The sequence below is a fragment of the Nanorana parkeri genome, unplaced genomic scaffold (assembly GCF_000935625.1).
Source record: "Nanorana parkeri isolate BGI_ZX_2015 unplaced genomic scaffold, ASM93562v1 scaffold358, whole genome shotgun sequence".
NCBI classification, from domain to species: domain Eukaryota; kingdom Metazoa; phylum Chordata; class Amphibia; order Anura; family Dicroglossidae; genus Nanorana; species Nanorana parkeri.
Window position 1 is genome coordinate 183,381 of NW_017306626.1, and position 15,918 is coordinate 199,298.

Below are 15,918 nucleotides of genomic sequence, written 5' to 3' on the forward strand. Positions count from 1 at the left end.
GTGTAATAGCAATAAAGATGTGTGTAAAAAAAAAAAAAGTAAAACAAAAATTAAAGAATCATAAAAAAAAATAAAGAAGCATAAAAAAAGAAAAGAAAAAAGAAAACATGTTTTTTAGGTCCCTGCCCCCCACATACACACGCAGATATGCGTCGGGTGCGCCTACGTGCGAAAACGACGATTGCGCCTATTGTGCAGCACATGTTACATATCGCCGCAAACGTCGGAGTGAGAGCAATTAATCACTAATAATACTAAACCGATGAGCGGTAAAAGCATTTTAATCGTCGCCTATGGGCGTTTTTTGTGATTTTGCGGGCGCACGCAATTTTAAGGCTTGACATGTTTGGTGTCTATTTATCCGACGTAACCCCCGACTTTTATGTTTTACTAAAAATATGGGTAAGAATAAATGTTTTATGATATTTAGGAAAACTTTTTTTTTTTTTTACATTTATGGTACTTTTTTCATTATATATAGTTTAAAAAAATAACCCCCCGTGGGGTCACAAAACAAAGCTCTATCTGTCCCCAAAAATTTTTAACATATATTGCAAGGCTATAGTCAGATCATGCTGACTGGTGAAATTTTTGACTGACTGGTGAGACATACACACACAGTAAAATAAAATCCATATACCAATAATACAATATTATATATTTATTTATATATACATCAGATTTGTGAATTGATGTTCAAGTATCTGTCAGTGTAAAGGTCACAATTTATTAGACAGCCCAAGACCTTTTTAAAAAAAAGATGAGGAGTAAAGTCCCTGATACACAGTTGACTAGTTGCTATGGGCAGCAAATGAAATAAATGTTCTCTATAACTAGACAACCAGGACATATAATTGATTCTATATTATCCACAAAGGGTTAACAGCACTCTCTCAACCCTGCAGCAGTGCCTGTACCTGCTCTCAATAGTGGTCTATGTCCGCCCTCTCTGTGCAGCAAGTAGCTTGTTCTCGTTCTGAGGCTACTCTAGAGATCACATGACCTTCCTCCAGGTGGCAAGCCTCACTCTGAAACCTTACCCACGGATATCTTACTGGAAAGGTTTACTCAGAGTAAACCTTTCAGGGAGAAAATGCCTCTCTCGCGGACGTCAGGGAGCCGCTATCCAATAGCGGGAGACTCCCTGAACATCAGGGAGACTTGAGATCCCTGTAAATGTATAACAATAACAGTGTGACTTGATCAATGTGGTGGCGGTGTAGGGGGCCCCGGCCTAAACCCGTGTAAGGGGCCCCAAAATGTCTGATGGTTGCCCTGGTTAGGGTACCTGAATGCATTTTTGAAGATTTAACTTCTGAGTTTAGTGTCACTGTAAAGCGATGATAGGCAGAAGCACTGTCATCACATCAACAGCAGATAACCCCCTTACAGGTATGAGGTGAACACATGCACTCAAGTTTATACACATTCAAATCGGTGGGCCACAATCCATAAAACAATTGTGATGAAATAAATCATATAAAACTTTTATTGTGAACAATGCAGAGCTGTCTGCAAAGCAGCCTGGCCCTGTGTGCTCATAGAGGCAACAGCAGTCATGTGACCGGCCCGGTCACATGATGACAACAATGGCCTCGGCTACACACAGTAGGAAGCGGCCAACATTGATGAACGTTCCCAATCATTACAAGTTAGAACTGACATCTGCACTATCCGGAGGAATCGTAGCAATAGCACTATACACAAGCCTCCGATCACATAATACACACAGTATATCCCTACACTTCTCATATAAGAGAATCTCTGCAAGCAGCAATACGTCAGCACTGAGGCCGGCATGTTGTCCCGGTGTTACTCCACATTACCTACGTTTACTTACATCTAGCAGCAGCCTGCGGCTCCCCTCCATCCTTGTGTTGGGCTCACAGTGTGACAAGCGGTGTCAGACTGTCAGCCCTCCTCTTCCTTGTCTATTTCCTGTCCCAGGCAGCTCGTCCTTCACGGCACATGATCCGTACAGGCTGCAGAGGAAATGTACAGAAACCCCTCAGTGAGTTCTGCAGTAACACCCAGAGGAGCTGATCTGATCACTGTAGGTTACATAAAGAAGACATGACCCCTTTTAGATAACAGTAACCCAGATAAGGGATGTGCAGCTGCAAAGAGGACCATGTGCACAGTAACAGAGAAGTGCAGCATGCATGCATCTGTCCACAGAACTAGAATTGGCACCTCTGTTCTGGCAAAATAAAGGGTAGGAGTACTAGCAGCGTGCTACACACATGGGCCACAATGACCTGGACCTAACCGACTGAAGTACAATCACATCTACATTGAGGGCTTGTTCACACCAGCAGTCACGCTCAGCCGCAGTCTTAACTGTCACAAACCACATGGCTGCTGTTGTGTGTGTGCCCGGACAATGCCAATGTGCTCAATCGAGCCACATTGCACTTTCTTTTTTGTTAGAACATTATTGAAATGTCACTATTATTAATTTCAATGGGGTACATCCATGTGGCAATCGCAGAAAAAAGGTACATGTACCTTTTCTTTTGCGTTACATGACGGGCGGCTGTTTTAGCTGCGATTGTGTTCGGATGCACGGCCGGAATCGCGGTGGGAAACTGCGCAATCCACCCGCCGCAACTGTGGTGCTATTAGAAAATAATGGCACCCACAGCCGATCGTCGGTGGTGGGCGACTCCGCGTGGTATCGTTCACGATTGCCGCACAGTCACGGATCGCCCAGGCTTGCAACGGCCCTTAAGCTGCTTTTGCTTGTCCATAATCTTGAATAGGGACAGAAGCAGCTCGGACACCAACCAAAGTTAATTGACACACGCCTTTACTGTGGGACTTAGAAATATGATATTGTTGAAACGTGTTATGGAGTTGGTGGTTGTGGATGTTGGTATAATGCTGGGAATATCATTGTGATGCTGGAGATAATATATGACTATATTTTTAATGAATGCTACATGTGAGGGCTTCATGTTAGGAGTAAGTTACCAACTTCTGATTTACCTGTTTCTACTTTCATGAATGAGTTTGGCATACAAAACGCTGTTCTGCTGAGGATAAAGTTTACTCCACAAATTACAAATCCTGCATATTGAGCTATAAGCATTTTAAAGTGACACAAAACTCAGGAGTTAAGCCTTAAAAATACACTCAAGCACCTTAAAGTGACATTAAACCCTCAGATTTTTTAACATAAACCAATACTGTAATGTGCGCCTTACTGTAATCCATGGTTGTTTCCCTTCTCTTTGCTGCTCTTCCTTTTAAATCCGTATCTCTTCTCATGCTGGGCAGAATTTCTGTTTTGCAGCAGACTGCCTTGTCTCTGAAATGGATACATGGTGTCTGTGTGTAGGTTTGCAACCTGAGCCAGCACTACAGGAAGAGGCACTCAGCTGCAAAGGGAAGTTCTCCCCAAGCATGAGAAGAGATACAGATTTAAAAGGAAGAGCAGCAAAGAGAAGGGAAACAACCATGGATTACAGTAAGGCATACATTACAGTATTGTTTTATGTTAAAAAATCTGAGGGTTTAATGTCACTTTAACTATTAACAAAAATCTTATTTGTGCATCACTCGGCTGTAGGTCCTCAAATCATCTATGAATTCATGCTGTCCTTCCTTCTGGAGGGTGGCTACATTTATTCTTCACGGTCCCTGTGTGCGTTGTAAAGTAGCCACCACTCCAAGCTCGCTCCTGTGATGGACTACAATCTCAATACAAATTAGTAAACTAAACATGAGATTGTAGTCCATCATGGGAGTGAGCTTGGAGCGGTGACTACTTTACAACACACACAGGGACCATGGGGAATCCATTTTTTTCTCTAGAGCCCTGGTTCTTAACTATGGACCGCAACCCAAAAGTGGGTCGCGGAGTGGAGGGTTGCCACCTGTGTGCACGGTTCCATTCCTCTCTGGGCAGAGAGGGGTTAAGATTTTATGAGTGAGGGGACCCTCAGGGCCACCATCAGTGGGGTATCGCCGTTACATATGCAAGGGTCTCAGGTAGCCTGGGGGGTCTCAGGCAGCCTGGGGGGGCCCAGGCCACAACCAAGGAGTTTTTGCTCTATAGTGTAATAAACACAACTCCTTGGTATGGCCCAGCCCCTCCTATACAGTAACAGCTACTTAGTACCTTCCTGCGTAGTGATAGGAGGGATTTTGTTCTCCTCAGGAGGCGGAGCTGAAGCATTGGCGGGCTGCACGCAAGGAGCGAGGAAGTGGAGCAGAGCAGAGCATGATGTGGAGCAGAGACTGGAGTGGTAAGTATCATTGCAAAATAAATTCCTTTTTTTTTTTTTTTCTCTCTGCAGAGAGATCATATATTAGTTTCACCTTTTAAGTTGCATTAGTGAAATAAATGAACTTTGCACGATATTCTAATTATTCGAGTTTCACCTGTATTCGTATGGAAATTGCAGGATTTGCATATTATTGAACCGTGATGTGATTTGCAGGTGAATGCAGAGGCAGTTCATTCAAATGCAAATCCCATCATGGTTCATTAATTTGCAAATCCCCACTCTAAGGCAAGGGGGGCTGGTCCCAGAGTAGTGCTGGAGTAGAGGAAGCAGAGAATGTGTGAAGAGAGGTGTGAAGATGTGCACCCACAGCGCCCACGCACACTCTGCACCCACAGCTCCCAAATGTTTTTCAGTCTGTGCGCCCACAAGGCCCATGCGCTCTCTGCACTAACAGTGCCCGCACACTTTGTGCACGCCCACATACACACTGTGCGCCAACAGTGCCCACCCACTCTCTGCACCAACAGCGCCCACTCACTCTGTGTGCGCCCACATTCTCTGTACCCACAGCGCCCACACACACACTGTGCGCTCACAGTGCCCACCCACTCTCTGCACCTACAGCGCCCACACACACTCTCTGCCCCTACCCACTCACCATCAAAAGCGTTCACACACTTAGTGTGCCCAGCCACAGGGCCCATACACTCTGTGCACCCACACTGTGCACTCACACAACCAGCACTGCATCCACTCTGTAACCCCACTTTCCCCAGCTTCACTGATGTGGCAGTGTTATTTTAAGTTATAATTACACTACCACACCAAAGAAACTGTTTAAAATATTCATATATACATTGTGAAATACTGCAAAAGTTGTTTTGTGAAATGTTTTTCATTCTTATCAATCCATGATGCTGCATCAGCTTGTGCATCCAAAAAGTGAGTTTCTCCCCTAGCAACAAGTCTTATCAGTGCAGTATAATACATGGCATAAAGCACTTCAACTTCAGCAAACTCCTAAAAACTGCCCATTTTCTTTGCACTTCGGCAGAAAAATCTGGATATAATTATTATTATAACAGGTATTTATATAGTGCAGACAAATTACGCAGCGCTTTACATAGTTGTACATTTACATCAGTCCCTGCCCTTAAGGAGCTTACATTCTAAGATCCCTATCTCACATGCATACATACGAGGGCCAATTTAGACAGGAGCCAATTAACGATACCTTTGCACCATTTATTGTAATATCCTCAAGGCAATTTTCCTTCAACTTCTCTGTCCTGAAAATGGATTAATCTTGTTAAGATTGACCTTGGTATATCTCCAGATGAAAAGAGGAAAATGGGTCAGAACATGATGAACTATGGCCACTGCAAACACATAGGAAAATGCGTCCTTCCTAAACACAGAGAAAAGCCATTTCTCAATATACTCCATTACATTGACCCCTTCAGTTCTTTCTGGAATTCCATCTATTCTGATAAGATTTTAATGCAACTGATTTTCAAATTCCATTCAATTTATTTATTAATATTTGCTGGCCCAAAGCTGGACTTTACAGCACACGCTGGATAAGCAGCAGAGTACACAGCAGAAGAAGAAAGCTGGGACACAGCACACATTACTTCCCAGCCGCAGCCCCATTAGTGCTTTTAGTCATATACCTTTTTGCAACCTCATCCTCCAAGGCAGAGCAGACACAGCTTATGCTCCAAATACACTCAGTTTGCCTCCACCAACATGATTTAAGGGAGACAAAGTCCAAAGAAAGCAGAGGAGTCAAGCTGGTTGCCAGGAGGCAGGCTTAACACAGCACCAGACCCAGCAAAGCATAGAGTTGTCAGGGTGCGGAGCCAGGGAATGATTCACTTCCATCTAGTACATCATCGGGGCACACCCTGTAGTCTGGAATTTTCTAACTGCATTTGCTGTTTTATTCCTTCAATTTAGCCATAGAGTTCTACCATTTAGCTGATGGTGATAATTATTTATTTTTCTTTTGTTAAAGTAGGACTTCTTTAAGACAGCACTTTGCTTCTGTAGCAATGGCAGATTATGTGTCTGGAACCTGGACATCAATACTGTGCACCTGTTTCCCCCCGTTCCAATATGGACCCTGTTCCCTTACCTAGATGCCTTGGGTTAGCATAACAGTATGCCAATTCCATGCATGCACAGAAAATGGCTCCACAACCACACATGCACAATATCATCTTCAGGATAACCTAAAATGGTAGTGATACCAGGTGCATGTTTTATAGTGGCTGTCATTTAATAGTGTAGTGTTGTTCCCACGTATAAACTCCCACAGTTGTGGGTTATCTTAAAGATGCTACCACATGTGCGCAGCTTTTGCACAATACCACAATGTTGCTGGTCCTCTGAATCCTGGTGCTTCTACTGCACATGATGGGTAAGTGTAAGCCTGGTGTAGTCCAGCTGTTGATGAAGGGAAAAATGGATGAATGGTAAAAGCGATCTCCTGCCACTACTTTTTTCTAGAGGTGCACCGAAATAGAAATTTAAAAACCGAAAAAAAAACAAAATAGAAAAAATTGTCAGGCCGAAACCGATACCGAAAATGTTTTTATTTAAATTTTTTTAAATATTTACAGAGGAGAGCCCAGCCTCCCGTGACAACGCTGGCTGTCTCCACCCCCACACCACTCTGCCGGACTGTGATAGGCGGCCTAGCGGTGTGGGAGGAGAGACACCGGCCGCTCACAGTGCTCTTGTCCCGCAGCGCTAGGCCGGCTGTCACTTTCTCTCCTCCCCGCTGGGACACAGAGCAGCGCTCAGCTGGGAGGAAAGAAATCACGGATGCGCTAATGTATTGGCAGGAAAATTGCACTTTTGGCATTTAGCCAAAAGTGCAATTTTCGGCCGAAATGTTTCGACGGCCGATATATCGGTGCATCCCTACTTTTTTCTATGCCTGTCCCCTCTGCCCGCACACTACCACTGCTGTAGTGAAGGAGGAAGCACAGAAAAAGTTCTGGCAGGAATTTGGGAAGTGTACTCTCCCCAACACTACTGAACATTACTGGACAACTGAAATATTCTGCTGTCTTCATCCCAGTACTCTGGTTTGCTTATGAACTGCTGAGGAAACAGAAGGCATGTAATTGCTGCAAATGAATGAACCCTAAATTGATTGTGGACACAACACTGGTGATATTGGCACTTTAGCCAGTATGTGGCTTGTATGCGCTCAGTTCTGTCTCCTCCACAAGCGTCAGTGTGTAGCTCCTCCCCTACGCATTTTGTCCAATGGACTTTCTCGAGAGAAGAAAAGTCCATTGGATGAAACGCTTAGGGGAGGAACTACACACTGACGCTAGTTTATGGAGTGGAGGAGACAGAGCTGAGTGCATACAAGCCGATTTTATGTTTTTACAGCGCTGAAAAACTCTTTTAAATGTAAGTGTTCTGATTTTATTGAATAAACTATCATCTAGCAGTTTTACACTATGTGCCATCTTTGTTTTCTATTTTGAGCGGATAAGAGAGATTTGGGAGAGACATCGGGCACACTCATCATTTTCAGCTGTTGGTGATTCGGTGGAGAGGGAGACATCGGACACCAGGGAATTTTGCAGAGCATTTAGAGACCACCTGGGTGGTCAGAATTATCTGGTGAGTGTGCTAGTGTTTGTGCACCTGGAGGTGGATCACTGTTGGTTAATTGACGAGGAATTGAAGCACAGAAGTCACAAGTGATTGTGGAACTTTATATGCAATGATCATTTGACTCACTGATGTAATACAAAGAAAGTGAACACAAGGATTTCATTTTTATATGGACTATATATAAGGTGGAGTAAACATTTTTGTATAATTGTCACTAAGTATATACACTAAGGCCCCATTCACACTGAGCAATTCGCAAATCGCGCGTTTGTCGCACGATTTGCATTTTGCGCGATATCGCGCAAATGGCTGCATTGAGCAACCTAGAATCGCGGCAAAATCCGCTCCAAAAAGGGTCCTGCTGTAGTGACGCACGACCCGCGACAGCGACGGACAGAGCCCCATTGAGATGCATTGGAGAGCGATATCGCGCTATAAATATCCGCGATCCCGCGCGATAAATCACTCAGTGTGGGGCCTTAGAGTTTTATAATATTAGAGATATCGCAGTTTCTTTTGTTTAATATATTGTGGGAGAAGTTAATATAGCTTCTCTCTATCTCTGCCGCTGTCAATGGGGTGTTATTGAGGATTTTGGGGTAGAGCACCATAGCGCGGATATACATTTGTTTTGCAATATATGCAGAGAACTCAATCTGGCAAATGGTAGTTGTTACAGTTTGGAAGACTTGTAATAGAGAAGAGTTTGGAAACCGGAAGAATGTTATGGATTTTTGCAGAAATGGTTTATAAAATGCAATTTCATCTTTACATTTTAATTTAATCATTTCTATTCAGGCCGAAGTTGCAAAGCTATTTCTCACAACTGTAAATCAGCTCTTTTATTTAAGAGGTAAGAGAAAGTTGCGGCTAGTATATCTTAAGAACAATAAATCATTCACAAAAGCAGTGATTCACAAATCAAAATGCATGCAGTGTTTTTATTACATGTGTTATTTTCTCAATTTAACGAGCAATTTTTGAATTAATTTAAGTTTTTAGTACATGTATTTGCTGAATTGACCTTATTCATTTCTATATATTGTTATATTATTGATTTTGTAGTATTCTTATTATCGCACAGGTTTTTGTTCCTTATAATTCTTTTTTCTTTATTTGGATGTTATGAAGGCTGGGAACAAGCCTAGATCTACACCTAAGTACCGCTGGGCTGGCTATCTATGGACCAGCCTGTAGCAGGTATTATATCATATCATTCAGGGACACATTTTATCAAACCACAGCGTGCAGCGAGGGCCACAGGCATCTGACACACACAGAAGTGTGGGATACTGAAGACTCCAACTGCTGGCATAGATCTGCTGGAGACGGTTGGACACACACTGGCGGCGAGCTTAAAGGATGTTGCTGGGGCCAAGTGGGAATCATCTTTGCCTTATGATTAAAAGTTAAGGGCTACATCAGATGTATCTGTGGACCTGTGGCATCTGCCTTTCCATCATTATATGATCAATTAACCCCTCTCACCATAATTGATGTGACTTCAGCTCTTTCTGAATTTCCATTATTTGAGGGTGCTTACCTCTTTGTCTTGTGGCCGTTACATCATGTGTGCAATCACCAGCTCTGCATGAGAATACCTCCATTCCCGATGAAGCGCGGAATGCGCGAAACGCGTTGAAACTGTCAAGTATCCATTCTCTAGGTTCCAGATAAGGCCATACATATGATATTTGTATTGTGTATTACTTTATTTAATCAGTCGTTGTTCAAATCTTAAACAATGTTGGGTTCTTGTCTGTATGTTGCTTAATCATGTTTATCATGCCTTAATTCATGGAACAGAGTGGGTGCTGGAGGTTTTTCTAATAGGATACATCATAGATTTTAACCCTATGCTTTTATGGCCATTTCATTCTTTTATACTTTTTGTATCTAAATAAAATAATATTTTTACTCAAGCAATTTTGTGATTCATTGGTACTTGCCGCCTGGTGCCCTAAAAGCCCCATCTTTTCTTTGCTTTCTTTTTTACATAGATCTGCAAGAAGTAGAAATTGGATTCCCTGGGAATGGGACTGGTAAGTATTAGACATGCACTTTAGCAGGCTGCTTTTTCTTTTTTTATTTGCAACAGAGTCATTATTCCCGCCTAAATTGAACACCCCTTATGCAGAAGAAAGCAGACAGAAGAATGACAATCTGAATGGAAGATTCCATATTTACCATTCTAATAAATAGAACATAAATTTAAAAACATATATATTTTCGCTGTTTTTATAATTTTATGCTAATTAATTAGATTATTTTGATTTTTAAATAATATTTTGAAAAAGCACTGTGTACTGCCAAGATTTTTTGGAAGAGTAAAAAGAGCACTTGCTGCCAACACTGCCTCTCTTAAAAAAAAAAAAAGAACTAACATTACTGAAGAAGCCACCTACCCTGATTCTGAAATAAAAATGCTTTACATTTACTTTGAATTGCTTATGTGAAATAACAGTTTGTATATTAATAATGTTGTTGTCAACCCAGGACGAGACTGAGTTCTTTTATGAATAGGTGATTTTATTGACTATAGAGCAATGTTGTCCATATTGCTACACATGGATACAAGAGTACTCTGCTAAATTGCTCTTGCACTAGTCTCACAATTTATAGTTTAACAGAATACAAGGGGTGTTGACCGTCCCCAGGCAACATGAAGGTATATGTGACTTGTTTGCAGTTTTAGATTTAGGATTCATTATCAGTACATGATTTATGGGCCATAATTATCTGGACACTAGGAATTCTTAATGAAGGTGAAATGACAAACAGGAAAAGTGACCCTTGTTTTGGACAAAAACTAGAGCAGCATTGCCTTGGGCAAAGTACTCAATAAACAGGTGCAAATAAGAGACAAGAATGACAACACATATTCCACACTACCACCATACCCTGAGGCCTTCTCCTCACTCAAAGCCCATCCCCAAGGACACCTTACTGAAATATAGAAAGTTTGGTCTTCCATTGGCATATTTCAAAAGTTCATGCAGGTGAAGGATGGTGAATCTTGCACCAAAGTTAATGCAGGCATAGGATGATAATATTCCAAGCAAGGAGTCAAGTAAAGTGCAATCTTGCACCCACATTAATACCTTAACATCTTCTCCCCATATACAAAGGAATAATTATTTAGCACATTCCGAATTCTGTCAGTCTTTAAAATTGGGTCATGCAGTTCAAGCACAATCTAGCTTCCCAACCAACCAACCAACCAACCAGGGGGGAGCCTTAGAGTTTTCTCCACTTGAGGTGCCAGGGTTGACCGTCAGACAGAAGACAGAGTTGATCACCAACACACTGTAGAAAAGCTTCTCATTCACTTGGTTTATTGTTTCTTGTTTCTACATTGTGTGCTGGTGATCAACCTGTCTTCTGTCACCCATCTCACTAAAGTCACTGGTTCCCAGAAGCTCGGCAGGACATGGTCAGAGCATCCTGCTCAGCTCCTGACAACCAGTGACATCAGTGAGCTGTGTGGGATGCCGGCCTGAGCGTCACAGGTTGCTAAAGGCTCTTAGCAACCTGACACACTCTGGCCAGAAAGGGGACAGCGTGCGGGGGGGGGGGGGGAGGTGTGCCTGCTGCCCCTCCAATGTGACCCATAGAGATGCCACCTAAGGCAACCACCTCAGGCTGCCTCATAGGGACAGACCTGTTCCCAACCTTGATATTTGAATCTGCCCATATTAAAAGCTGCTCTGTGGCCTGAAAAAAAAAAAAAATTTACAAAACACAAACGGCAAAAGAAGATTAGTAATACTTACCAGTCCAGAACACTTACAGGTGCTTTGGATTCTGAAGATTCGTAGGCCATTATAGCAAGAGAGCAAAGGTAGGATTCACCACATGGCGGAGTGGTAACGGATTGGTAAGTATTACCTATCTTCTTTTGCTGGGTGGTTTCTGTAGTGGGTTTTTTTTAGGTGACAGACTCACTTTAAATAGGGGCAGGTTCATATATTAAGGTGGGGAACATGGGTTGTGCTTAGAGTGTATGATTCTGGGACAGTTAACCACCAGAGTATCTCCTCAACAAAGGGCTCACACTGAGTCAGTGGCTTACCCTTCTGAATCTAAAGCATTTGTTCTGAATAAAGTTTCCGGGACTGTGATCACATTGCCAATTTCCACAATTGCTGAATATTTGTATTTTCTTGCTTCAAGGAGCCGGCTTGGATCTTTAAGCTTTTACTTTAAGATGCAGCCTGCTAACCTAGATGCCATCTTTGCTGCCATTGGCATGCTGCATTATGGTCCAGTCTCAGGTACCTCAGACAGTGACACCACACATCAGAGCAATATAGTGCAGAGTTTTGCCATTGGTCAGCGGAAATGTTGTAGGATGACCCAAGTTGTAGTTACTATCACCAGGGTCTCTCCAATACCATAAAGGCTGAGATTATGAATCATCCCATCTCACACTAATTCGACTTTACAATGGCCTTGGATTTATTAAATGCCTACAAGAATGTAATCAGCAACTATCATTGCATGCCCCACATGCACCTCATCTTCACATGCTGTAAGTCTTGCCACTGCCACCTGTCTCTGATTGCCTGCTCTCTATATCTCTGGAAAAGTCAATGGAAATATAAGGCTATTCTAGTGCTTTGGGGACCTTGCTGCTAGACACTAGTCCACTGTGAGGCATGAGCATTTCATTACACAAACCTCAGTGAACCAAATGCACTGTTATTGTACTAGGTTTGTCAATCCAAAATGGACTCCCACACCCCAAAAAAAGATACTCACATCTCTTTATATTTACATTGTCATGATGACATCATACTGTGACTAACAATTCTATAACAATATAATTGACACTTACAGGGTTATTCACAAAAGGGTGAAGAGTTTGGAGAAGTAAACAATCTAGGCCAAAATAGCTATGTTGTCCTAGATTGTTCACTTCTCATGTATTCTCCAAACTCTTCTCCCTTTTTGAAAAACCCTGTTAGGCCCCATTACCACTAAGCAATTTATAGCGCGATTTCCGCCGCAATATCGTGCATTTTTGCTGCGCGATATTGCGAGAAGTCGCCGGCCAATGCTATTCAATGGAGCTGTCTTAGCTCCATGTCGCTCCAGCAGGACCCTTTTTTCGGTGGAATTTGCACGATTTTTCTATTTTGAATGGAGCCCGACGGTGAAGGTCGCGCTACCGTCACTGGATCGTCGCGCTACCGTCGCCCCGAAAGTTGCACTATCCCGGGCCGCGCGGATCCGCTGCAAAAGGTATGTCGCTTAGTGTGAATGGGGCCTTAATCATTCTCAAGTTTGAAAGAAGCAACACTCATACTGGTTGGCAGCAAACAATGCTAGGTGACACAGTTGTAAATTGTGGCCACTAGATGGAGTTTCCCAGTTCTAATGTAGTTTGATGTTGTAATAAGACATTATGGCCACTAGATGGAGTTTCACAGTCGAATGTAGTTTGATGTTGTAATAAGACATTATGGCCACTAGATGGAGTTTCACAGTCGAATGTAGTTTGATGTTGTAGTAAGACATTGTGGCCACTTGATGGAGTTTCCCAGTCGAATGTAGTTTGATGTTGTAATAAGACATTGTGGCCACTAGATGGAGTTTCCCAGTTTGAATCTAGTTTGATGTTATAGTAAGACATTGTGGCCACTAGATGGAGTTTCCCAGTCGAATGTAGTTTGATGTGGTAATAAGACATTGTGGCTACTAGATGGAGTTTCCCAGTTTGAATCTAGTTTGATGTTGTAATAAGACATTGTGGCCACTAGATGGAATTTCCCAGTTTGAATCTAGTTTGATGTTGTAATAAGACATTGTGGCCACTAGATGGAGTTTCCCAGTTTGAATCTAGTTTGATGCTGTAATAATACCTTATGTATACAATGGGTATGCCTCTACGCTGTATGCTCTACCCTAGTGTGAATTAACAGCTAGCCAGCACTAACAATGTAAACATACATCAAAATAATTAACTTTGTAAAAGAGTACAGCGCTATACAGACGTGACACAATGTGCGAGCGCTAAAGCAATATTTATGCTATATAATTATGTAATCATATAACGCGCTAATAAGCATTCAAACAACTATAATGTGCAGATGAGAGCGCACTCATTTAATAAAAATATTGGTTTATATTGAAAGCACTATGTTTCCCTGTTTCTGCTTGATTTTCCAATGAACGATACCTCATAACAACAGAGGAGAGGACATTCTGATGGTTTTTGTACCTGATTATTCACAACTAAATGAGTTTGGCCTGGAATTAAATCTCTGGGTTGGACATTTGTTAAGCACTTTATTTGATTGCATATATATACTGCACAAATATTGCTTTAATACCTTGTAGCCACTAGATTAAGTTTCCCAGCTTGAATGTTGTGTTGTAATAATACAATATGGCCTCTAGATGCACTTTCCCAGTTCAAATGTAGTATATTGTTGTAATAATACGTTATAGCCACTAGATGGAGCTAAGAAGCATTGGTAATAAAGTAGGGATGCACCGTACTCACCCAAATGCTCAGATGCCTAGCACGAGTACTTCCTGTATCAGGAAGCCGGGCAGCGTGTCGTTTCCTGATTGGCCGGAAGCGACCATTGTGATGAGAGAGCATGGAGCCGGCTTCCCGGCCAATCAGGAAGCTTCCTGATTGGTCGGGAAGCTGGCCAATCAGGAAGCCGGGCGCCGTGTGATGATGCAGCGCCCGGCATTCTGATTGGCCGGCAAGCTGGCTTCATGCATGGAGCCGGCCTCCCGGCCAATCAGAAAGTAGGGCGTCGCGTCATTACACGGCGCCCGGCTTCCTGATCGGCCAGACAGCTCTGGCTGGGTACCGGAGGAAGGCCGCGTTCTGGGGGGTGACAGGCTGGACATACCAAGGTAAGAGGGGACAGACTTTCTTGTTAAACGGGAAGCCGGGGGGCGAATCTTTATACGCTGCCCGCCTTCCCAGCTAATCAGGAAGCCAGGTGGCTAGTCATTACACGCCACCTGGCTTCCTGAATGGGACTTTCATTACTCGGTAATTGGTATCGGCGAGTAACGAAAAAAAGTTATCGGTACGAAAATACCGGTATCGGTGCATCCCTAGAAATAAGTATTTGTTTCCTATGCTCCTCAGCTTCATCTGTTGGCCACAATGTATTACCAAATGAGCAAACTACATTTGAACTGGTAAACTCCATCTAGTGGCCATAATGTATTATCACAACAAGAAAATACATTGGAAATGAGAAACTCCATCTAGCGGCCATACTGTATTATTACAACAAGAAATTACATTCAAACTGGGAAAAATATATTAAGAACAATCGTTTTTGGCATTATTCACCCAAAAACGAATGTTCACACATTTGCAAAGGGCAATGGGCCCTGCAAATTGTTTATAAATCGATCCCTAGATCATGTGGTTGTCTGACAGTTGTAGGAACCACAGCATTTTAATAAGAAAATAGCAGTGAATGTTCTATACATCCTTTTTTGAATAGTACATTTAAAACGAGAAACACACAGTCCAACAGAACTCATAGAGGGTAATTAATCAAAACTGGATCAGACAAAATCTGGCCCAGCAGTGCATGACAACCAATCTGCTTCTCTCATTTTCAAATCTTAACTGAACAAACTGAAGAGAGAAGCAGATTGGTTGCCATGGGCAACTGCTCCAGTCTGTCTGCTCCAGCTTTTATAAATTCCCCTCATAATATACTGTAGATCTAATTGAACTGCAGAGGTTAATAAAGGACTCACAGTGAAAACACTGTAAGATGTGGGCTCATGGTAAGGTTTCAGTCATTTTTGCTGACTGAAAGGATAATTGCATACGTGGGCACACAGCGTAGAACTGAAAGCATTTTCTTAGTACGGTTTATAAAAAAAGTCTTCATAGGTAATTCATTTTGAATTAAACATTTGTTTTCAATCAGCTTACTAAAAATACAAAGATTCTGATTTACTAAAGTCGTTCAGCCTCTTTCACACATGTGTTGTAGAGAATGGTTAGATAGACACCGAGCACTGCCCAATGTCCTATCTCCGCAAGCAGTGGACC

General features: G+C 42.5%; 1 protein-coding gene across 1 annotated transcript in view; it reads right to left on the reverse strand.

Annotated features, from left to right (window-relative positions):
- TMEM192 (transmembrane protein 192) overlaps positions 1-11,694 on the reverse strand; it is a 61,147-nt gene extending 49,453 nt beyond the window's left edge. The window contains exons 1-2 of the mRNA XM_018558779.1: positions 11,662-11,694; positions 11,544-11,585 (exon numbers count right to left, since the gene is read on the reverse strand). Coding sequence (XP_018414281.1) covers positions 11,544-11,585; positions 11,662-11,694 — 75 coding nt within the window. The remainder of the gene's footprint in view (positions 1-11,543; positions 11,586-11,661) is intronic.
- Positions 11,695-15,918: the final 4,224 nt, after the last annotated feature.